Source organism: Belonocnema kinseyi, chromosome 7 (assembly GCF_010883055.1).
Source record: "Belonocnema kinseyi isolate 2016_QV_RU_SX_M_011 chromosome 7, B_treatae_v1, whole genome shotgun sequence".
Classification (NCBI taxonomy): Eukaryota; Metazoa; Arthropoda; class Insecta; order Hymenoptera; family Cynipidae; genus Belonocnema; species Belonocnema kinseyi.
Genome location: NC_046663.1, coordinates 73872013 through 73896975, shown reverse-complemented (window position 1 = coordinate 73896975; position 24963 = coordinate 73872013). Strand labels below are relative to the sequence as shown.

At 29.3% G+C, this 24963-nt stretch overlaps 2 protein-coding genes across 2 annotated transcripts in view; one reads left to right on the top strand and one right to left on the bottom strand.

Annotated features, from left to right (window-relative positions):
* Positions 1 to 290: 290 nt before the first annotated feature.
* Positions 291 to 20731, bottom strand: LOC117177127 (coiled-coil domain-containing protein 42 homolog). The gene is made up of 5 exons (XM_033367621.1): positions 20528 to 20731; positions 7964 to 8108; positions 4486 to 4774; positions 4120 to 4359; positions 291 to 793 (listed from the first exon to the last, which is right to left on the bottom strand). Exons 2-5 carry the CDS (start codon positions 8077 to 8079, stop codon positions 449 to 451), a joined length of 990 nt encoding a protein of 329 aa, XP_033223512.1. The 5' UTR covers positions 8080 to 8108; positions 20528 to 20731; the 3' UTR covers positions 291 to 448.
* The window catches only part of LOC117177126 (jmjC domain-containing histone demethylation protein 1), a 23890-nt gene continuing 18974 nt past the window's right edge, over positions 20048 to 24963 (top strand). Inside the window, exons 1-2 of the mRNA XM_033367620.1 lie at positions 20048 to 20273; positions 20357 to 20636. Of these exons, the coding sequence (XP_033223511.1) occupies positions 20232 to 20273; positions 20357 to 20636 (322 nt within the window). The 5' untranslated portion in view covers positions 20048 to 20231. The remainder of the gene's footprint in view (positions 20274 to 20356; positions 20637 to 24963) is intronic.

Genomic DNA, 24963 nt, shown 5'->3' with positions numbered 1-24963 from the left:
TCGTATTTTTTGGTAGAAAATTAATCTTTTGCTTGAAAATTGGTCGTATCGAGAATTTCCAAATGTAGTGTGTTAAAAAACGTTCAAAATTAAACAGTTATACAACCTTAAAAATGTTAATTTTCTAATACGAAGATTACAAATTTAATAAAAAGACGATCTATCATATTTCTCCTAATCAATTAAAACTCTCATGCCAATAAACTGATAATAACTTTAAATTTAATAATAAATTTTATTTTGATAATAAACTGAGTTAAATTTAGTTGAAATTGAAACCTCGAAACTTCGTCATTCCTATCACAATAGGCGCTAGGACAATACATTTTTCTGAGAGATACAGTCGATAATCAATCAATCTAAGGTAACAACATACTTCCGAGCTTTGATCCAGAAAGCATATAATCAAGGATTTTTTGTGTCAATTGTCCGTGTATAAATTGCGATCCTATTCTGCCTGGGAAGCTTTGATAGCTTTCTTTCTAGCCGTTTTGATGATCCGCTTCAGTTCTAAAATTGTGCGCTTGATGTGAAGAAGCTGCTGCTCGTGATCGTTACGATCTACCTCAATTGGAACCCCCTTTCTCTTGCAAATCTGCAAGTAAATATTCCAACAACAAGACCGCATTTGCGTTAATTCAAGATTTTTTGCTGCTGCCGTGGCTTTTATTCGAGCAACGATAGTTTCCCATCTAATGGCCAGAGCCTTTGCTCTATCGTATCTTCCTTGAAGTTGAGCCAATTCGTTGCTCAGGCCCATCAACATTTTGGATTTTGTTTGGGTCATTTCATGCTGCCGATATAAAAACTTTTATCAATTCTTTTGCAACATAATTAAAACTGATTACGAATGTAAATGAAAATTTAATTGCTACGAAAATATAATTTTTTTTTAACTTCCTGGACTACACCGGAAAATCTTATAAAGAGAATAAGGAAACTATGCGCCGCAAGTTTAACCTGAACCTGACGTTTGACCTTTAAGACCAGGTCCTTGACCTATGACCCCGGGACTTTTGGCCTATTAGCCCACACCTCTAACCTAACTCCTGACCTTTTGCCACTGTCTATTGACCTGTACCCTGTCACCTTTTGCCAAATACCCTTTGCCACTAACCCATAGCCGATGACCGTTGACCCTCGGTAGCCTATGAACACCTTCTTGGAGAACACTTGCCTAACTCTTCTCTGATAAAACGTACTTAATCCAGCAGAAATCAAAGAAATATTTTGGATATAGAACAATAAGTGCCATGTCTAATAATCTTTTAAATTACAGTATTTACAAAGTTAACTTTTAGATGTAGAATATAGAAATAGAATATAGAAAACATAAATTATTGACACTTTAGAAATGTCAGAAAACCCACTTTGAAGATTATTTTTAAATGCTTTTAAATTGTCAGTTAACCCGAACCTAAAAATAAAATTTACAGGTCATCCAGAAATAGTAGAAAATCAAATCTTGCATTAAAGAAGATTAGAAAAAAAGTGTTTTGAATACAATATTTGCATATGCATACCATCTAAAAATAGTGGTGTAACGATATATATGTAAAACCTTTCAGAACGTTATGCGAATTGAGAAACATTTGAGTCCGAAATAATCTTGAGCGGTTAAATTAAAAATTTTAAATTATCTAATAAACTATTCAAAATAATATAAAAGTTTTCGATTATTTTAGCGTTTTTCGTCGCATATTAATATCTGTACTACAAAAAATTATATTTATAATTTATATTTTTATTTATAATTATATTAGCGTTTTACACTAAAAACTGATAGATTTTAAAACAAAAATCATTATAGTTCGAACAAGATTTGCAATTTTTTAACATTTTCAGGTTAAGTTAACCTTTTTCAAAGGAAATCGGTTTTTAAACACAATTTTTAAAGTTTTATGATTTGGAACAATTTTAAATTGCGTTAAGGCTTTAAACCAAAAATTGGTATTAAAAAAAAAATATAAATTCAACATTATTTAGAATTATTGAAAAACTTTAGACTATTGTCATGTTTTTCATCGAAATTAGTATTTATTATTTCAAAAATTAGATTTTAAAGAAGATAAACAAATTTGATATATTTTAGATTATGTTGGCACTCTACAACAAAACTTGCATTAATAATTTCTTAACAATGTCGGATTATTTTAGCATTTTTTCTCAAAAATAGTTTTTTTTTCTTAATACAAACAAAACTTAGACTTCAAAAAAGATTCACAATTTTTAATCATTTTAGGGTATGATAGCGTTTCACACAAAAAATTTGTATTTTAAAACAAAAATCATTATAGTTTGAACAAGATTTGCAATTATAGAACAGTTAGGTAGTTAGTTAGTAAGAAATTCTCAAAAAATAATTGTTATGTTTTGTAAGATGAATATGACAACAAAGATATTTCAAAATTATTTGCCTCTCATGCAATGTTATTTTAATTTATAAAATTTTAAATCTTAAATGCTTAAATAATATGTTTACAAAGTCTTTTCAAAATTAAAACACTGAAATCAGAAATATTCGTCTCAATTAAAATTTTCTTTTGATAATATTGAAAATCGCTATATTTAAAAAGTTTAGAATTATATGATTTCGAATACTGGAGGAATTCAAAGGCAAACATAATAAATGAATATTTTACAAATTAAGGGTTTTAATAGGAGACACTCAAAATCGAAGAATTTTGAAGTTGTATGCAAGGATTTCGAAATTGATCACTTTTTACTATTATAATTATAGCGTTGAATCAAAAATTTGATTTTAAGTTTTTAAAATTAAAATAATAAATTAAAGGATTCCAGGTTGTAAAGCTCTAAATTAAACAGTTTTTAAAATCATTTGCTTGCAATAAGATAGATGTTTGCTTTGAAAAATAAAAAGTAACACATTTCAAAATTTTAACAATTATGCATTTTCAATAGCAAGTTCCCATGGTTTAATTAATTTGAACGAAGTTCCTAAGCAAATCGAAAATATTTGTTTTACGCACACCGAATTTCGGTAAATCTAGATACGATCTAATTGTAAAGTCAAAGCTATTCAAAAGTGCTGATTTGTATAATTAAAAATGTATTATTTTAAATTAAGAATTCAAAATGAAAAGTTAAAATTCCGGTGAATTTAACTATCTTCCATTTAAAAGATTAAAAATTGATAATCAACATCTGAAAATGAAGGAAAATTGGCAACCTTAAACTTTTAATTCTATAATAAATTAAACAGTTTTACAGTATAAATTGTCAAACATTCAACAATATTCTTATAGTGATAAAAACTTGAAATTTTTTTAATTGAAATAGTCTAAGTTCAACAATTTGTGCAATTTTGATTAACTTTTAATTCTGGAAGCTATTCAAAATTAATTTAAAACTCTAATTTATCAATTCAATTAATTTTAATAAATTATGGGTATAAGTTTTTTAATTCAATTAAAGGTATTTTTTGGTATGCTTTGTAGAACTTCTCCTGCGTACTAATGATAAAATACCTAATATTCAAACATTGCAATACAGGAGAATAATTTCAACAAATAATAATTTAAATTAGATATTTAAAATTAAAAGTGAAAACACAAGTTTAAAATGCTTTAAATTTAACTATTTTTTATTCAGAATATTTTAAATTAAAAATCTTAATCTGAAAATGAAGTGAAATGCACATCTTCACATTTTTAAAGCTGTAAGAAATAAAAAAATTTTACAGTATGAATTGTTAAAAAAGTTAACATTATTTCAGTCATAAAAATTTGAAAAGTTTCTAATTGAAACTTTTAACAAGCACCAATTAATGTAATTTTGATCAACTTTTATATTCCGTAACATTAAACTGTACCACTTTAAGCTAGCAGCAATACAAAATTAATTTTAAATTCAAATTTACCAAATTGGTTAATTTTATTAAATTATTGTTTGAAAGTTTTTTAATGTTAGTGGATTCAATTTTTGTATACCCTTCGCGGAATAGATATTTTTAAATTAAAAGTACAAATCTATGCAAGACAATTAATTTTAATTTTCGTTCATTTAAATGTTGCAGTATTCACTGTATGGATGTCTCCCCTGAAATACGATAAGCAATATTGATTTTATATAAATAAATCAAATTAAAATTGAACTAACCATATTAGTGCTAGCTTCCTCTAAGACAGCAAGGCTCTGATCTTGACTTTCAGAAAGTACTTCCTTAGCTTCTATCAAGGTTTCGTATCGATTAAAAATTTCAGGTATTGATTTAAATTCATTCGTTTCTCTTACAACTCTCTCTAGATAAGTTTGGTATTTTTTATATTCATTGACATAACTCTTCATTTTTTCCCGAGTGGCTGCTAATTTTTCTAGATTGCTTATTAGTTCATATATCTACAAAATGATGGATTAAGAAATGTTATGTATCATTCATAAATTTTATAATTCAAAAATAAATTTTGTTTATAGTTCCTGCTCTTTTTAAATGTGAAATTAAATAAAGTTTGTAATTTTTCGCACGTATTCCTGTCTTCTTTCCTGACGATCGCGTTCTTCCTTGATTTTGTTCTCAGCTCGTTCCCTTTTCTCACAATTTTCTTTCACAAGCTTATTAAATTTTAAAAAAGATTGACGAAGAGATTGCTCCTTACTCTTTAATTCGCTCCATTGTTGATCCATGTTCTTCCTTCTCGTTTTTTGGTCTATACATTTTTCCTGCAACTCATTTTCAGCCTGGGCCAATTCCCGTCGAGCTCTCATTAATTCGGCCACAGGACTTGACCCGGGAATTTCCCATTCTGGGTATTCTCTGTAAAAATTACATAGTATTTTATAATAAAGTAAATATTTCTGTATTATACACTATTTAAAATTGCGTCAACTACAAATTATTTTTAACGAATTTTAACAAGATTTTAGCCTCTTTTAAAACTTTTGTAAATTTCAAAAATCATATCTATCATGGTGGACCTCAACTTCTTTCAAACCGAAACGGCTTCCATCTACTGGTTTTTTTAGTTCAATCTTCTGGGATACCTTACGATCTTTTTAAGTCAAAAAAGGAGAAAATCACCTGTGGTTTATTTAAAGAAACTAAATTTTTGTGAAGAGATTAACATATTTTCACGAAAAAATGTTTAAAGTGAAATTTCATTGGCTTAAAGCGTTTAATTAAGCCAATATTAAATTAATAATTAATATTGTTTAAAAACTAGCCATTTTTCTAATTAAATTTCTCGTTTTTCATGAAAACTCGTTTCCTTAGCATTGCAGGTGTAGGTTGCATCCGATGAATTAAATAATACTCAATTTAAAACATTTTGAAAAATATTGTTCTATAAACTCTTATAGCACCGAAGTTAGGGTCCGTTAAAAAAATACATACACTTACTGTAGAAATATGTTATCATTTTCTTGTAGCTTGTACTTGATAAAAATGAAGACTTCATTAACTGTTAGAAAATAACGACTTTTTCTGAAGATATTTGAAAATATAATTGTAAATTAAAAATTAGGTAATGTAAAATGTAAAAGTTTTTTGTAAGTTAAAAATTTGCCCTATTATTATGTGAATATGCCTCATTAGGATGGTCCAAACTTATGCATGTAGAAATTCGACTATCAATTTTTTGTGATCAACCCCCCCCCACCCCCTTTGTCTGTTTTCCGGAAATAGAAATTCCATTTTTTTTAAATCGGTCAATATTAGCCCGTACCCCAGGCTTTTAAAATTAACATGGAGGTAAATTATAGTTAAATATCCTCTTGAGTGATGTTCAAGGAATAATTTATACGCAATAAATTTAATTTGAACCCTTTCAAGCCCCTTGTAATGTGCCCGGAAAATGCCCCAAAGATACAAAATTTCAGTTTTACGTGAAAATAATGCTAAAGACGGTATTTTTGGAAGTTCTCCAACATAAATTATTTTTATTCGACGAGTGAAAAGTTTGTGAGTATTCTAAAGCTAATTTTGAATTATTTGAATAATTATTATTTGTTTAAACCATTTTTCTCTATGTAATTCGTAACAAGTTATTATTTTTGTAGATAAATAATGTAGTTGATGAATATGAAGAGTATAATTTTTCTGTTTTAACATATTTTTCATTATTTAAACAATTTTCATTTGTTAAAACAGTGTTTTCCCCTATAATTCGCGAAAAGTTATTATTTCTTGCAATGAATGACTCAATTGACGAATTTTAAGAGTAATATTTTTTAAACGATATTTGGCAACTGTCAAAACAATTGCCATTCTTTAGAGTTGGCGAAGAACCGAACTTTTAAGAAGAGTACAATTAACTGCAATTTTTTTACACAATTAGACTTTTTAAGTTTATGTTTTTTTTTTTAATTTCGTTCGAAAAATTCTCATGCGCCTAAACCTTTTTTTCCCCTACAAATCTTGAAATGTTTATACTTTTTGGAATTAATATCGCATTTAATTGAATACTAATAATGATATTTTTTCGGAAGGACAGTTTGCAATTATTTAAAGAATTTTGATTTGCTTAAACAATTTTTTCCACTTTACATCTTGAAAAGTTCCGATTTTCGGGAAATAATGAGGCAGCTAATGAATGTTGAAATCGAGATTTTTTGTGAAACATACTTCGCAATTATTTAAAATGATAATAATCATTCACTTGCACCTCTTCACAGGAAAGGTGGAGCAAATTCTAGTTTTTTTCTGAATCTCTTACAGCTTACACTATGTCGCTATGTTTTAATATTTTATTATTTCAATACTTATATTCTAATTTTCGTGCATAACAATCATTTTTCAAAATAATTTTTTCAGTTACTATATGCATTCTTATATTTTTAGATCAATTTTTTTGATATAAGAAAATATTGGTAAATGAGCGACATTATTTAAGAGATTCGAAAAAACCATAATTTTTTACATCTTTCCTATGGAAAGAAGCAATTGATTTTATTTGTTTAAATAATTGCTAACTGCCATTCGCCAAAATATAAATCTTAATATTCATCAATTGTGTTATTAATTCTAGAAGATGATAACTTTTTATAATTTACTGTGGAAAAAAATGGTTTAAACATATACAAATTGTTTAAGTAAAGGGCAAATATCCTAAACAAAAAATGTTGCTCATGACATTCATTAATTATATCATCATTATGAATTAAAAACTTTTTATTTATCGATAAAAAATAATACAAATGTTAAAAGAAACACCATCTTTATCATGAGTTTTAAGTAAAACTGCTATTTTTCATTTTTTGGGGGATAGCATGTTTTTTTAGATACATACAAAATTGAGTTTCCTTTAATTAGTTTATTGGCAGACCTTTTACCAGCGACGCATCCGAAGTGAGTTATTCCGCCAAAACTAGAATTTCCATTATTAAAAAAGAATTTCGTACAAAATCGACTTCTAAGGACATCACTATAAAACCTGTAGAAAAAACATTCAAATTTTTGTTTTTAAGCAAATTTCATAAAAATAATATTTATATGAAACTAATTTTTCCCATATTTGTCACCATTTTTTTAAATATTAAAGGGCTGCAAGCCTCGCCAGACATTCAGCTCCTGGAGCTCTTTTTAGATGCTACATTAAATCGATTATGCCATTAAAATTCCACTTTTAACTAATTTTCATGAAAATATGTTGATTTACCTCTCTGAAAATACATAAAATATTGAGTTTCCCCCAAAAGGATCTGCACTGGGAGGCGCAAGCGATTTTGGGTTAAAGTCGGTAGAGAGTCGAGACCGAGAGACTCGAGAGTCGAGAAAAGATGAAAACTCTATTATTTTTTTAACAGTCATAATAAACTATCTAAGAGATATCATAAACTTGTATGTAGAATGTCTAAAGATTTTTTATTATATAATAAAAAAATGATTTTTAGATATTAACTTATTAGTTTATATCTGTCTTTTAATTTTACAATATTATTGTATATGTGGTCGTGAATATTAAAAAAAAAACATATTATAGAAGTATTTGTATATTTAAAACATTACTCTACAATTTGATCCTCTTGTTTCGAATAAAAATATTCGGTAATCGCCTGCTGCGAATCAGAAGTTAGTTCTGCTAGGTGAACAAGACTCCTTGGTCCTTTGTGAGAAGGTGCCATTATTAAAATTCAAATTTAGTCCCAAAAATCTAAAAGTAGAATAAAGCGATTATAAATCCTGCACTCTGAAGCAAATGTAGTAACTAATATTGATCAAACATTGGCCGACGAGTTGCGCGCCTCAATTCCATTTTAATACAGCAAATTTTACATTCGAGCATTTTGAATCCGTTAAATATTATAAAAGTTGAATAAACTAATTCGTGAGCTTTTAACAATTTCAAATGACAAAAAATTCAATTAATATTTTGTTTTCAAAAAACTCTTTATAGAAATTTTTAATATTTATATTTTGTATCGAATTGATACCTTTTTGTAATAATTAATAGAAATTATCTTTTATTATACAGAACATAATATTTTTAATTACCAGGACCGATGCAGCTTTTCTTTATTTTAATGACAATTTTCAAATATTTCTAACTTAAAAATAAGTACATTTTCTTGAAATGAAACCTATAGTGGTTCAAACGGATACATACGCCATTTTTGCAGAAACGAGATTTCTCAACAAAAAAATCATATCAATTCTAATGGAGTCAACAAAAAATAAATAATAAATCAATTCTGTGCGTATGTGAAATATCTAGATTTTATTAAGTGAATTTAGCCGATTGAGAAGACTTAAAAAATGTAATACACTGGAATTTGTATTGAAGTAGTTCGGATTTACTGCTTCCGAGAATTTGCTGCCCCCACAGTTTCGCAGCATGTTCTGGACTAATGCAATTTTTTTATCTTTAATCTGTATGATAGTATCCGTCTCTGCATTTCTAAAAATATATAAAAGCTCACAAATTATTATTGTGGCTTATTAGAAAGGTTTTTAACAAAAAGTTTTTTTCAAAAAACCAACTTGTAATGTTTACAGTTAGTTCTTAAATTTAGAGTCAATTTTGCTGAAAAACCAAAATCTAATGTTTAAATATTTACAAAAATCTGTGTTTGGTTATGATAAATCTCTTTAAAATTTAGTTCAATTTCATTTTTTTTCAAATGCTCAAATCGAATAAAAGTTCTAAGCTCTGGACTAATTTGTCCGGAAAAGTTTTTGAGCCTACACTATTCATTCGTTTAGACGTTCTTTTTTCTTTTAAATGAAAGATTTTTCAATTTGAAAATATTAGTGAGCTTGAATTTTTTATAAAAAATGGGGTTAATTTTTTTATTTAACAACAAATTTCACATCTAGCAATAATTTGCAGGGAGTGAGCATAATTTAAAAAAATCATTTATGACATTATAATCAAATTAATAAACAAAATATATTTTTGATGATATTGAACATTATTTTTAGAAAAATACACAAATTGGATATTTTTCAACAAAAAGGTTCAAATTCACAAAAACTATTATTTTTTTTTTTTATTAATTGTTGTAAATTCAGAAAGTATCAAAGAAAACAGACATAGAAAATATATTTTAAGTTAAGTCTGTAAGAAATTGAGCCTGTTAGTTGAAAAATAGCGAGATTATGTATTGTTTTTGAAAATTGTTTAAATAATTCATTATTCTTATAAATTTATCAAGTATAACCTCGAATACTTGTCGTAAATATATTTTAAATTGATTTCATAAAAAATTGAGCCTATTGATTAAAAAATAGCCAAAAATAATCCAACTGGTTAATTTGTTTATAGAAATTGTTTGGATAACTGCCAAATAGCATCTATTTTCAATTAATCTTAATGAAATATTAATTTCTTTCACATTTCATACAAAAATTCTCGATATAAACGACCTAAACATAGATAAATCCAAAAAATGACTTTTGTTTATTAATTTCTTTATAACGTAACAAACATTTTTTTACATTCTCATCATTTATGATTGAGAAAGTGTTAGAATTGTCCGAAATTTGACACCACAGTTTTTCAACGGATCTCCACGTTTCGAGACCCCCTGAATCCGAAAATCAAGTTTTTACGATGGCGTCTGTCTATCTGTCCGTCCGTCCGTAAACACGATAAATCTCGAGAAGATGAACGGATCAGATGCGTACTTTTTGTTTCATTCGTGAAAAATAATATTAAAAATGAAAATAATAAAATAATAAAAAAATGTGTGGTAAGACGACGAAAGTTACGAGAAAAAAAAGATCTAACAAAACCTGTTTACAAATGTCTGTCAAAAATCGAGCAATTTTCGATACATTTCCGAAAATTTTTGGATTTCTTCCAAAAAGCCTTGGATACCTTAAGTTTCTGGAAATTTTCGGTAATGTACAAATTTAACAAAAAGGTTTGGAAATTTTCAATCATTTTTGGCAATTTTACGATGAATTTCGAGAAATTACCATAAATTTCCAGAAAATAAAAATAAACTTTTTACACAAAAACTATTGAAATCATCAATTTTTTCATTCCAAATACAAATGTGATTTAAAAGAGGAATAGGTCCTGATTATCTAAAAAAGATGTCACTCTAGTATTTATGAATTAAAATGAGGAAATTCAATTTTGAGGTTGGGTCCTGGTTCGAACGCCGTTAAATAAAAAATTAACTAGGGTTATCAGACGACCTGGTTTTCCAGGATATGTCCTGGTTTTGCCCCTTACGTCCTGGTGTCCTAGTTTTCTCTTGAAATCTATGAAAATGTCCTGGTTTTTATAGAACCAGATTTTTCTCGAGAAATCTTATGATTTTAAACGGCAATCGCGAATTGAAAGCCAATTGCCAGATCATTTTTTTATGCTAAAATCCCAATAGAGCGATGAACACAACCGAGTGTCAGTGAAAATTGTTTGCGACAATGTTCCCTCATCTGCGCACGCAATTCAATTTACCCTATTGTGAAACGAAATGAAGTCGATGATCTCTTTTTTAGAGCTCTGTTAAATGTCCTGGATTTCCATATCAAATGAATATAGTTTTGGCTAAAAATTGACTTGTCCACAGAAACTTTTTTAACCTCGCTATGCGCCCTCTGTCATAGTTCGAGATTCTACTGCTTGATCTGCGAGGTGAGAAGTTACTATGATAAAATACCTAGAAATAAAACTTCACACATGGAAAATGAAGAAACGCCACTGCTGCAAGAGCCGTGTTTGACAAAGGTACGATAAATTTGATTTTTAACGATCGATTTTTTTTTAAACCCCTGTCATCTGGTATTGGCAGAATTAAATGTATACCATGTTGTAGATTTGTAGAATGTAGAGAATGTAGAGGGCAATTAGTGCTTTCGGAAAATGAACTGCTGCAACCTTCCACCTTGACGAGCACCCCCCGCTGCGGGCCTAAAGAGAGTGATTAGATCTGTCTATATCGATTATCGCGAAGACAAAAAGTAAATGACAGCTGAAAGCCCTCTCGAAACGAAAAACTCGTACTGCTCAATTTGATGAAAATATGCTGCAGCGATATTTTTTGAGTATTTTATTTGCTTCTGCTGCACTATTTCAGAAGAGAGGGTACCTAAGAATCTAAGGTGAGTCTTTATCTCTGTTGGGGGTGAAGGCTGCTTAAGAGTTTAAGGGTACGATGGGCGGGGAAGGCTTGTGAGGGTCTCCCATAGATCTCGTTTACGGTGTTTAGTTACGGTGTTTAGCCCAGTCCATTATACTCATTTTTGAATGACTAAACTCACTAGACCCAAATTCATCGGTTTGTTTAACAATGAATTTTGTAACTAACAATTGAGCTATTCCATTTGTAGTTGAAAAGTGATATTCTTTATTACAAAATTCAAATACTTGGTTGCAAATCTGTATTTTTGCATGTTTTTTCATTGAAAATTCGTTCTTTTCGTAGAAAATCACTTTTCTTAATTGAAAATTCACATTTTTCCTTGAAAGTGCAGCAACTCTGCCATTCTTTCTCTCCCTTGACTGAAGAATCTTTCTTACTAGAAAAAAGCTACCAAATCGTTAGTCTCCCATTTGATTCTTTCTGATTTATGTTATAGAGTACTAAAATATAAGGTACACTTATTTTTTTGTACGTGCCTAAATTCATATTTAGGGGGTGCAAGCGCCCTTCAATGTTTTCGGATAATTACCTGAGAAATATAATTTTCAGTGAAATTAAGCATTTAAAAGGCAGTGTGAATTTCGTTTAGACTGAAATTATGTTATTATATTGCAGTAAAATATTTATGTTTTAACCACAATCCCCTTAAACAGGGGTTAACTACACCCGGCGGCTAACATAAATAAAATTTCCTGCTTTTCACTCAAGTTTAATTTTATTTTTGGGTCATTAATGAAGTGGCATCAAAATTACAAGAAGTTATATCCTTTTATACTCCGTTTTAGATCAAAGAGGGTGAACTACCCTTAATGTAAATTTTAATTTACTTTAACAATTATAACAGTTGCAGAATAATAGTAGAAGTGAAAAATTATCTTCAGGACAGAAAACATTGTGGAAATAGAAAACATCCCAGTCTACCGGCACGAGAAGCACGTTTCAAATTCATAAAGTATTTTTTCTGTTGCCAAATAATTATTGTGGTATACAACATACACAATGATTTTTTACACAAAGAACATCTAATAACTGGTGTCTCATCACAATATGCTCATTTGACTTGCGAAGATTATAAGAAATAAATCAAATAAATTTCTCTAACATTGCTTATACCGCAATAATTAATTTGCAACACTTAAAATGCTTCATCAATGTGAAAAATGCTTTGAAAGTACTAAATAATATACATTTTAACCCGTTCGAATCAGAATGGAGGTGCCTCGTGCTGGCAGACTGCGATGTTTTCTATTTTCAAAACATTTTCTGTCCTGAAGATATATTTTTATTAGGACCATTAAACCGCAACTGTTACAATTGTTAAAGAAAATAAAAATTTACAATAAGGGTAGTAGTAGATATAACGTCTTGTATTTTGTAAAGCACTTCATTAATCATTCAAAAATAAAATTTAACTTCGGATGGTTAATAAACCAATATTTTACTTGAATATAATAACATAATTTCAGTCTCAGCGAAATTTACGCTGCCTTTTAAATGAATAATTTCATTGCAAATTATATATTTCAATTAATTATTAGAAAACTCTGAAGAGTGATTACATCTCTTTGAGTTGAAAAGGCAACTGCGATACATTCCGTTTGTCAAGAAAAGGAGGGAACATTAAATTAAATTTATTTACAGTGTACGGTAACGAATGTTATTGGTGCAATAGTGATGTGATGTTTTTTTTACACAATTGCTAAGGATAGTAATCATATAGAAATATATTTGTATTGTTCATTAATAAAAAAAGGGAAAAAACTGATGAGATTAGAGAAATTACAGATAACCAAAAGCTGTTTTATAAAACAGTATTCGAACTACTCGTGATCTTTTTGTGCGTTACATAATTCCTTAATTAATTCTTTTATGTTTTATTGTGAATTATTTGCTATTATTCATAAATAATTAGATTTCACTGTATCTTTTTAATTTACACAATTAGATACACAATTAGAATTTATTTGACAAAATTATTTTTTAGTTACTGAAATTTCATTGAAAGCATATTACTTAAAATGTACATTTTCGTTTGTTTAGAAATAAATCGCTGAAGAGGGTTGGCGTTTCTTCATATGCATGTAAAGAAACGCCAACTTATTGATTACAATGATGAATCTTCCACTGGAATAGATGAATTTTAAATAAAACAGAATAATTTTCAAGAAAGGAGATTCACTTTAAAAGTTTTATTTTTTACCAAAAAGATCAATATTGAAGTTAAATTATGCATATTTGACTGTGGGACTTGAATATGTTACTGTAATTTTCTGATCTTAATCTTAATTTTAATCTTTCTTGGAATGACAGTGAAACTGCTTGGTGGAAAGTTGAACTTTTCTGTTAAAAATTAATGTTTGGGGTTCAAAATTCCACATTAAATTTGGTTGAAAAATGAGCCATTTGCTTGCAAAATCGTTATTTTGTTGGCTGAAAAAACATTTCTTTTTAATGGAAATTGAACTATTTCGCTTGAAACTGTCACTAATCTGTTATTCTGTTCAAATGTTGTTTTGACATTGGTTTATATTTCAACTATTACAGCACAAGATTAAGCATTTTACTTTCAAATTTTGCATCAAGACTGACTTACTTTACTTCAAAATTAAAGTACTTGCTTTAAAATTTGTCGATTTTGACTTGAAAATTCGTTCCTTTTTTTCGAAAATCGGTTCTTTTTTTTAGGACAGTAACCTTCTCTTGACTGAACAATCTTTCAAAGTTAAAATTCGTCTATTGTGGTTCAATTCAACTGTTTTTCATTAAAAGTTTACATTTTTTTGGGTTGAAAAAGCAATTGCTACATTCTTCGTTCAGAATTGATCATTTTTAAAATTAAAATTGAGCCAATTTCTTGGTGGAAATTTAAATTGTTGGGTTAGAACATTATTAAAGAAGAATGTTATTTAAAATATAATATATTATTTAAATAATTATATTGGTAATTTAAATTGAAAGTTGAAAGAAAAGTAAATTATTTATATTTACTTATAGTTATATTTTTAAAACAACATAGAAAAATCATAATTAGCGCCATGATGAGAACTCGCAAAACCCAATTTTTCACGTAAAGGGTTTTTGGGACCCTATAAAACAGAATTATGGGTATGTATATAAAAACTAATATTCACTTTTATTCTGTAGCTAATTCTGAAGCGAAATATTCAGTTTCTACTCGATTCACCTAATATTAACTATTCTGAAAAAAATTTACGAAACCCCTAGAAGTCACTTTCACGAGATAGCTACTGATGTGCGTTCACAGCATAATGGTGTTGTTCAGAAGGGTCAAACCATTCAGAAGTTTTTTCCTCCTGGGGGAAAGAAGTAATGGATCCTTTTACAGTTTCTGAAGAGGTCGGCCATTCAATATTATTATCCTGTTAGGAAACCCCACTAACACTTACATCAGTACGACTGGTAGCAATATTCCTTGAAACGTCTATTGAAGGTTAAATTGCTTTTTGTCAATTATTATTGTATTGCATTTTTTTCATGTACCAAATCATTTACGGTAAATCTATACTGTACGGATTACTTATTATTTAATTAGGAAATTTCTCCGTCATCATCAATCGCACCTTACGTTAATTGTTAATAATGTATTCAAATTGAATTGTTACGCATGTATCCTCTAACTCTAAACATCAAAGTATAAAAACGTGGGCATTCGCATGAAAAGATCCCTTATGGCCGGTGTGAAGTTATATATAGGGGCACATAGCCGGATAAATTCCCGGAGTTTTAAGTTAAAAATGGACCTTCTAAGTTAAAAAATGAGTAACCGGGCATTTTTGAATGTAGAACTTCGAAAAACCGTTTTTCGAGAAAACCGAATTTCAACTTGGCGAGTACCATAAGCACCCATGTTGTATTTTCACTTCGAACGTAAAATATACCTACCTACTATCGGCGAGAAAATGGTAGGTATCTGTCTTTGAAGCTTAATAACTCAACCAAAAAAATTCAAAGCACAACCAATTTTTTACATAAACGTCTTCAAGCTCATTTACGTACAAAACTTTTATCTTTCAAATGACTATGTTTTTATTGCACTAGAATTTTTTTTGCTGAGTTTTTAAGCTTTAAAGGCAGATACCTGCCATTTTCTCGCCGATAGTACTTCCGGTCACTATAATATGTTTATAAATATACTCCAAATTATTTTAGATAGGTTCCAGTATCGAAGCCCATTCAAATAAAAAATAATAATTTTGAACTCAACTTAGAAAAATGCGAATATCTCCTCAACTATAACCGATCGTAAGGGCTCCTTTCATGCAGAAGCAATAAATAATTAATGCAAACAAATACTGCTGCATTACATTTTCGTCAAAATGAGCCCTTGCAGCACGAGTTTTTCGATTTGAGAGGACTTTCAGCTGTCATTTACAATATGTTATACATTTCATTCCACCGATACAAGATGACAGGCATTTTAAAAAAATCGATCGTTAAGAATTTATCAGACATGACTTTACTAGCAATGGCTGCAAGAACCACTGCTACATCATCATCCATGTGGAAGGTTTCATTTCTATTTAGTAACTTTTATCAGGACAACTTCTCACCTCTCATAGCACGCAGTAAGATCTCAGACTCTGAATTACTAATCTTTTTAATAAAGCTACTTTTGCAAAACATGAACTTAAATTAGTAAGATATTTAAAGATCCCGCTGAAAACATTGACGGGTAAATCCAGATAAATCCACAAGTCTAATATTAGGTACTTCACATCGTGACGTCATCTGGCAAGATGGCCACACGTCGAGGGCCAAACTATAAATGAGACGAAACTTGATTTTTCTAATAATTAAAAAAAAGAAGATTTTTCATCATAAAAGTACTAGGATATTATTGTTTATTTCCAGAAGCTATTTAATTATATAATAAATTCGTTACAAAAGAAAATCGATTTTATTATTCAAATGAATAGCTTCTGAAAAATAAGAAATAATAGACAATTACACTTCATTAAAAAATATTTTTTTCTAAATCATGAGAAACATAAACTTTCGCCACATGCAATTATATTAATGTTTGCCCCTTGGCATGCGTCCATCTTGCCAGGTGACGCCAGATTGTTAAATTACTAAAGTCGAGGCCCCTCACTTCTTTTTCAAGCGTCGACTTTCACCTGTTTCCAGAAAGCGGTCGAAGTTAGGAAAAATTTAAAAAATGCAGATATTCTTTCCACGTTCATTAACGCAATACATTTTTCAAAAGTCTGAGATATTCAATAATTTACTTTTTACGAGGATTTATTTACGCATACTTTATCTTGAGAACAAATGAAGGCAGAAGAAGCAGCTTAATGGTCCCAAATTTGCAGTTTTGTGCTGTGAGTGCAGTGTAATAAATAAGTCCATATTAAAATCATTTTTACGCAAGAAATATCGTTTTGAATTTTTTTCTACTGGCCCGCGTGCCAACACTACTACTAAAGTCAGAAATATTTAATATGCACATATTTGTAGCCATTTAACGGGTTTCTTTCTTCACTCGTTCTCCAGATAAAGTATTTGTAAATAATTCCCTGTAAAAAGTAAATTATTGAATATTTCAGAATTTAAAAAAAGGTACTGTATTAAAAAAATATCGGTTAATTTTTCCAATTTCTTCTAATGCGGACTGCTTTCTGGGAATAGGTGAATAAGTCGACGCTTCAAAAAAGGAGGCCAAAAATCCCTGTTTTTTGACATACTTTGCCCTCTAATTATTAAGAACAATTTTTAGGATAAAAGTTTATTAAAGCTTTAAGATGCTTTTCATTAAACAATTCAGAGATTTTTTGAGCGAGTTGCAATCGAAATAATTGAGGGGCCTCCACTCTTGGTCCCAACTTTAGGTATTTTATGTTGGGTGGGGGAAGTTCAAGATGTATGTATGCCGCGGGTCAAACAATAATACTATTTAAATGGGACAGAACTTTATTTTTATAAATGAATTAACAAAATTAATATTTATCACCATAAGTGTATTTGGATACCGCTGTTACTTTCTTAAAGGCTATTAAAATAAAGAATAAGATCGATATTCTTCGCCATACTTTTATTATTCAATTCAATCATTTTTCGAAACTATAAAATAATAGCCAATTTTACTCACAGTGAAAAATCATGTTTTTTTCTCTAAATTTCCTGGTTGAATATCGTGCTTCGCGCTCGATAATAGGTTACCTCGCGCTTCGCGCTCGAACATAATTACACCTCGCACTTCGCACTCGGATATTTATTCTTTGCATTTGGAATGCATGAAAAAAACTTGATCAAAAAGATCTCTTTTAGATTGCAGTATTTATATGCGTCTTCATATTCTGAATTGTCTACTTAATTAAGTATAGGCAAAGATTAAGTTTCTCAAAGCTCTGTTAGGCTTTGAGGTACACATTCTCATCGTGACACTCGCGCTGCGCGCTCGATTTCAGACAGGCATTTGTAAACAGGTTTTGTTGGATTTTTTTCTCGTAACTTTCGTCGCTTTTCCACACATTTTTTTTTATTTTATTTTTTTTCAACGTTATTTTTCACGAATAAAACAAAAAGTAGGCGTCCTATCCAGAGGTGATTCTTAACGAAACTATAGATCTTTTTTGGGATAACCATTTTTGTTAATTCATATTTTTTCGTATCAAAAATAAATGTTTTTCTTTTCTTGACTTTTTTTCATATCGTGCGTTTTTTGGCGTCAAATTTTGATTTTCTGTTGATTAAAAAAATTTTGAAAACGCTATAGCTCTGAGAATTTTCTTTTTATCGAAAAAAGTCATTAGGATAAATTGTTTGTTCTTTTTAATGCTATAAACATCCGTACATAGAATTTTCAAATTCAGAAAAAAGTGGTCTCAAAAATTTTCAAAATGCGCTCACTTTTTGAATTTTTATCAAAAATGGCTAGTTCACGAACTCGTCCTTTCTTTTAGGACCTAAAAAAAGTGTGCCAAAGATAAATTTGATTCGTTCATTTTTTCGAGAGTTATCGTGTTTACGGACGGACGGCCGGACGGACAGACAGGCAGACGCCATCGTGAAAACCTGATTTTCGGATTCAGGGGGTCTCGAAACGTGGAGATTCGTTGAAAAAGTGTGATGTCAAATTTCCGACAATTCTAATACTTTCTCAATCATAAATGATGAGAATGTAAAAACTCAAAGAAAAACAGCAAGATCAACTTTTTAACTGTTGAAATTCGGATTCTACGTTAAAATTTGCATTAGAAACTCACGGAGTAATTGTAATACTTTTTCTTGCAGCGTTAAAAATTTAAAAAAATAAAATACCTGTAATTTACATGGGCCGAAGGCGCCTTCAAGTGTATCTTCTTTTAGTAGCAGTTAATAAGTGTTCCGTCGGTAACTTTAAGAAATTTGTCTGGATGGTAGCGCCACGCAGTGGAAACCTCAGAAAACAATGCTGCGATGCAAGTGGGAGAGAAATTTATTTTTAAACTTCGCGCGCACATACTACTTGAGCTATTATGGATGCGCTTGAAGTCACTTCAGCAGAAGTAATTGAGATTTTTAAAAAAATTTAACGCTGCAAAAAAAAAGTATTGCGATTACTCCATGAGTTTCGAATGGAAATTTTAACGTAGAATCCGAATTTCAACAGTTTAAAAGTTGATCTTGCTGTTTTTCTGAGTTTTTGAAAAAATGAACCGAATTTGGACTCAATGGGGTCTGTATGGGTACTTTGTAGAGGCTCCATTCGGTTCCTTCGGTCCGCCAGGGACATTGGCCGAAGGCGGTTTCAATTGAATTTTCTTTTAGTAGAAGTTAATAAGCGTTCCGTCGGTAACTAAGAATTTTGTCTGGATTATAACGCCACGCAGTGGAAACCTCAGACAACGCTGCAATATAACTGAGAGAATTTTATTTTTAAACTTCGCGCGCAACATACTACTTGAGCTATTATGGATGCGCTTGAAGTCACTTCAGCAGAAGTTAATGACATTTTGAAGAAATTTGAACGCTACAAACAAAAGTATTGCCATTACTCCGTGAGTTTGTTATGGAAATTTTAACGTTGAACCCAAATTTCAACAATTGAAAAGTTGATCTTGCTGTTTTTTTAAAGTTTTTTAAGAAGGAACCGAAGGGGGACTCAGTGGGGTTTTTAAGGGTACTTTGTAGAGGCTCCTTTCGTTTCTTTCGGTCCGCCACCGCCAGGGTTATTAGACAAATAAACTTTCGTCTCATGCAATTGGTATTAGGGTACTTTTTCACAGAGCCGTGTTTTGAATTTATCGTGGAATTAATCAGTTTATTCAAATTCGACCTCCGTGAAATGGTACCCTTTTTCAAAGATATTCTTTGCCTTTTTGTTTGCCCATTGGCGTGCGGCCATCTTGTGATATGACGTCACATGATGTGAAATAACTAATTCCCTGTTGGCACGCCTGGTTTCTTAAACTCAAGAAGTCACTAAAATTTTAGGGACTTAAATTATATGCCAAGATTGATTTGGCGGTGTTTGGTTGCAAAATGGCGAACTCGTTTTAGGGATCAAATGCAATCCAAGTCTCTGGCACGCGATTCTGGCTCTGTATCGTGTGACATGTGAATATTTGACACGTTAACCGTGATTTGCCATAGTCAAAGCAACTTTGTAGGATCGACAAGACAAAACTCTGCAGTTTTCAATGAGAATACGGTGATACGTTACTGACAGCGTGTTCGCAATGGCCGACGATCCTGTCCCAGCGCCCAAGAGGCGACAATTGGTAAACAAATGAGACAAGTAACATGTGCTTCGCTTTCGCGACTCAGTGCTTTTTACACAAATACGAATATTTTGTAATTACAGCGAGAGAGAACAAGGAAACTTTACACCGATGACTGGGCCATTGGCGACGAGGATATTGAGGGCAGAAGGACCTTTCAGCTTGACGAAAAGATCGAGTGCGAAAGGTATAACTTGAGCAATTTCACTGGCCTTTTTCGAGAAATGGCTGGCCAGGATCTCAATGTTGCTTACCTGCAAAAACACGGTTTGGGTATTCCCCTTCTCTTCAGAGATAAAGCTGGATTGGGACTTCGGGTTCCCAGTGCAAACTTTACAATCAACGATGTCAGGACTTGCGTTGGTAAGTTTTGTTTTAACAGGTATATCAGTTATTTAGTCAATTTTTTTGTGTCATATCTCACAATTGAGTCTATTTTTTTATTGTAACTAAAGAAATAAAATTTGGATCAAATTCACGTGAGTTAAAAAGGTCGAACTCGTTTGTTTATATTTCGGACGCTTTTAAAGTGGCTTTTAAAAATGGAAACTTTTTACATTCGAAGAATCGAAGGTTTTAATGAATGAAAAGGCATGAAGAAATACGTGTTTGATGGTTTTTAGGATTTAGAAGTTTATTATTCAAACCAGCAATAGTATACGTGCGCTATAGCGCGCGGGAAACGTTGCATTGTCAATAACATGCAAACATAAAATTATATTATTATGATTGCAAGCTTAAATTGTACAGTTTAATCATTTAAAAAGAAATTGAGTGGTAGTAAGTTTTTAATTTTTCGCTTTGGTACATTATTAAATTTTACATAATTAGATTTTGAATACCAAGTTCTTGCATGGTTTTATTTTTATTGCAATTTTTCTGCCCAGATTAATTTTGAAAGGGGTGAGGTAAATTGGAAAGCTAATTTAAATCTATTCAGTTATTAATGCTTTTTTGCAATTTTTTAATTTTATCATTTTTCAGTAATTCAAATTAAAACTTTTCAATTCTGAACATTCTAAATTTAGAAGTGGTCGTCTTTTTCTTTGTAAAATAAAATAATTTTTAATTTTAAATGTGTAGTACAGTTCCAGGTACAGCAGTTAGATTTTGTAGAATATTCAAAAATGTCACTGATCCCACTGTTGAATTTTATAGCAGATTCGACTTTGGATAATTTAACTGTTGAATTTTCAATCAAGAAGATTAATTTTCTACCCATAAAGACGAATTTTTAACGAAATAGATGAATTTTCTACAAAATAATTAAATTTTCTTTAAAAAAAATTCATTTTTAACAGAATACATAAATTCTAAAACAAATATATGGTACAAGATCTTAATTTTAAATTTTAAAGACTTTAAATTTATATTTTACCATTTTTCAGAAATTTAAATCCAAAATATTTTTAATTTAAACGCCCTAAATTTGAAATTGGTCCACTATTAAGCTGTAAAATTAACTAATTTTCAGCTTCCATCTCTTTGGAAGCATATCATTTCAAGTATCCCATTCCAATATTTAAATGAAAAATGCATATTCAAGAATAAAAGCGCGCTTTCAATTTTATAATTTACCATTTTTAAGGAATTAAATTTGTAATTTATTTCCCTCGATTTTCGTATTTTTGGGTTAACCATATTCAGGCTTTTAATTCCAAATATTGAAATTTTACAATACTATGTTAATGTAAATTCAAAGCTATAAAATTGTGGACATTACAGGTTTTCATTAATTTATTTATTTTTCTATATAATTATTTTATATATAATATTTATTTTTATAATACTCAAACTAATTATGACTTTTTTATATGATAAACTAAAAAGCTTAGAGACTCCACTCATGCTTAAAATTAAAAAATTGTAATTGTTATAGATATGCATTTTTTTAATTAAAAAAAATTTTAAGCACATGCAGGGTGGCATAATTTCATAATTCGCGCGTTTTTAGCTTTTAAATTGTTGCTAAATAAATGTTGTAAAAATTGCAGGTTCATTTCAACAATATATGTGGGCATCCACATGAAAGGGGCTCTTATGAATTTGTTATATGGTTGGAATCATAAAAAATATATACCTGAATATTCACATCGTTGATTTAGTTGTTAGTAATTTTTAAAATAATTATTGCATAATTTTATAAAATACCGTTAACTGCAAATAAACAAATATTAAATAAAATAACAATACAAATTTGATAGTTGCATTCACCTTTTCAATACACACTGCATTGCGAAAAAGTCTAAATAAGAAAATAATAAATAATTTAATGGACGTCTTGAAAAAAATGTGCTGATTTTTCCTTGGATTTTGTCTTAGCTGGGTCTTAAATTTTAGCTTAGAAATAATAAATTTGTCATATGAAACATTTTATAACATATACAATTGTAAAAGTTAAGAAAAAATATTTTTTCAAGTTGTTTACCTGCAAAGTTAAATGTTCTAACTTGAATAATTAAAAGTTAGACGTTCAAAATTGAGCTACTTGAACTTTAAATCTGAATAAAGGCAGCCTCAAGTTAAATTTTGAAATCCTACCAATGCAAAATTTACAAATTTTAATTTGGCCTATTCCGAACCTTTGAAGCTAAAATATTTTTCGCTCTCAAAATTTAATTTAAAAAAACGAGTTTAAAATCATTGAAAATTATAGTTTAATATTTACATTTAGTACATTACTATAATTAGTAATACATGTCTTAATTATAGTAAGCCCGAAATGACAATTCTGAAGAAGAAATATTCAAATAAACTTATAAATATCACGATTTATTTATTATTGATGGTATTTTCAAAATAAAAAAATGTTTTTGCTTGTGAGAACGATTTTACACATATAAAAAAGATTTTTCCTTCTTTTCTACATGTAAAAATAAAATTGTAATATTTCCCCTTTTTCGTGAAAAAATTACATTTCCCCCTTTTGGAGCTCCGTTTGCGCTGTGCTCCCTGAACTTCACAATTTCCTCTAAAATATAAAATTAAGAATGAAAATTTCAATTTCTTTGAAGAATTTTCAGTATTTTTCACATCCGACAAAAAAGTCTGTAGTCCAAACTAAAAAAATGTGCAGTGGAAGAAAAACTTGCTTTCTAAGCTGAATTTTCACTTTTTTAATCCCATATTGAAAAAATTTAAGAAATTAAACGCAAAATAAATTTGAAAAAATCCTGTTTACTGCCCAGCATTAAAATTTTACTACGAAATACTTTAAATTAAATTATTTATTTTTGTTCATTTCAATGAAATTAGGAAAAACAGAAATTTTATTTAACCTGGAAAACCCGGGGATTTTATATGAACAGTATTTGTTTCTTCTACCATAAAATCTAATCGTTTATATTTTATCTCCTTTTTATTGCTTATTGAGAATCAGAGAGAGGAAGATGTGATTGCTTCACGTATCGGATATGATAAAATCAAAGTTTTTTGGTGTTTGCTCAAGTTCTTTTAATGTCCACTATGTGTGATAAAGTTTCTCTTTTAAATGGATTGAAAGATATGAGAATTCAGAAAAGAGTTCAAAGAAGCTAACAAGGAAGCAATTTTGAAATTATTCAAGAAGACAGTGAAAAACTAGTGCAAATCGCAATGTTTTATTTAAATTTAATTACGTCTAATATAATGAATAATACATATTAAATTAATTTGAGATAAAGCTCATGATTATTTATTTAATAAATCTTACAACAAATTTTCTTTCAACAGAAAAAATATCCATATTTTTCCAACAGATTTGTTTTAACTTTAAATAAAAATTGTCACAATAATAGTGATACCTTAATACGACATTATAGAATTTTACCTTCAAAATTATTCCAGGGACATTACAAATTTATTAAGATATTAGGCTTTATGTAAATTTGAAGAAAACGTTGAAATTTGCACTACTTTTGCAATATATTCTTAAAAGGTTGACAAAATGACTTCATCCGGGCTCATTTTGTAGAGAATTTTGGAGCTTTCAACCTATTTAAGAGAAAAAAAATGTACTCCCATATAATCAGCATTAGAAGAACTTAAACAATTATCGATAATTTATCCTTTCATTCTGTGATTAATATATCATTGTTTTAAAATTTTAATGTGCTGTACACCTTTTCTCGATTTTGTTATTGAAATACCGCCAATATTATTATTTTCTTCACAAAATAAATTTTTTAAATGTATATTATGTAAAATTTCCCATTTCTATTGGGAATTTTTAAACTGCGACAAGTCACCTGGTGACAAAAATCCGAACTAGACAGAATAGGTACGATTTTAAAGATGCATTTTAATAATGCATAAAAGTGTTTTAACCATTTTTTTGGAGTTTAAAGTGTTTATTGGATACTAAAAACAAGCATTTATCCGTAACAAAGGGTTTTGGAAGGATTTTACATCTTATATAGTGAAAAAACACATTTTTTAACAGAAAAATTTCTTGTTCAGTGACATATTAACTGTTTTTTTTGAAAGATGTCGGATTTAATTGACCCAATTCTTAAATTTCTTCAAACAAGAATATTTCTCTTTAAAAATACAATCATTGTACTATTTATTGTGATTTTAAATAGATTATAAACTGAAATGGATTTATTCTGATCCAAAAATGAATTCAAAGTAAATTTTTATCATTATGTGTACAAATTAATTCATTGCCTTTATTTTTGATATCTTGTAACTCTTAGTTAAACTTGATCCC

What these genes read in the sequence shown, in the direction of transcription:
- LOC117177127 (XM_033367621.1), bottom strand. Translation starts at nt 8,079, where the DNA reads ATGGCACCTTCTCACAAAGGACCAAGGAGTCTTGTTCACCTAGCAGAA. An exon ending in AGGAAAGAAGACAGGAATAC is followed by an intron (nt 4,360 to 4,485) that starts GTGCGAAAAATT and finishes ATCATTTTGTAG; the next exon opens with ATATATGAACTAATAAGCAA. An exon ending in AGGAAGCTAGCACTAATATG is followed by an intron (nt 794 to 4,119) that starts GTTAGTTCAATT and finishes TTATATCGGCAG; the next exon opens with CATGAAATGACCCAAACAAA.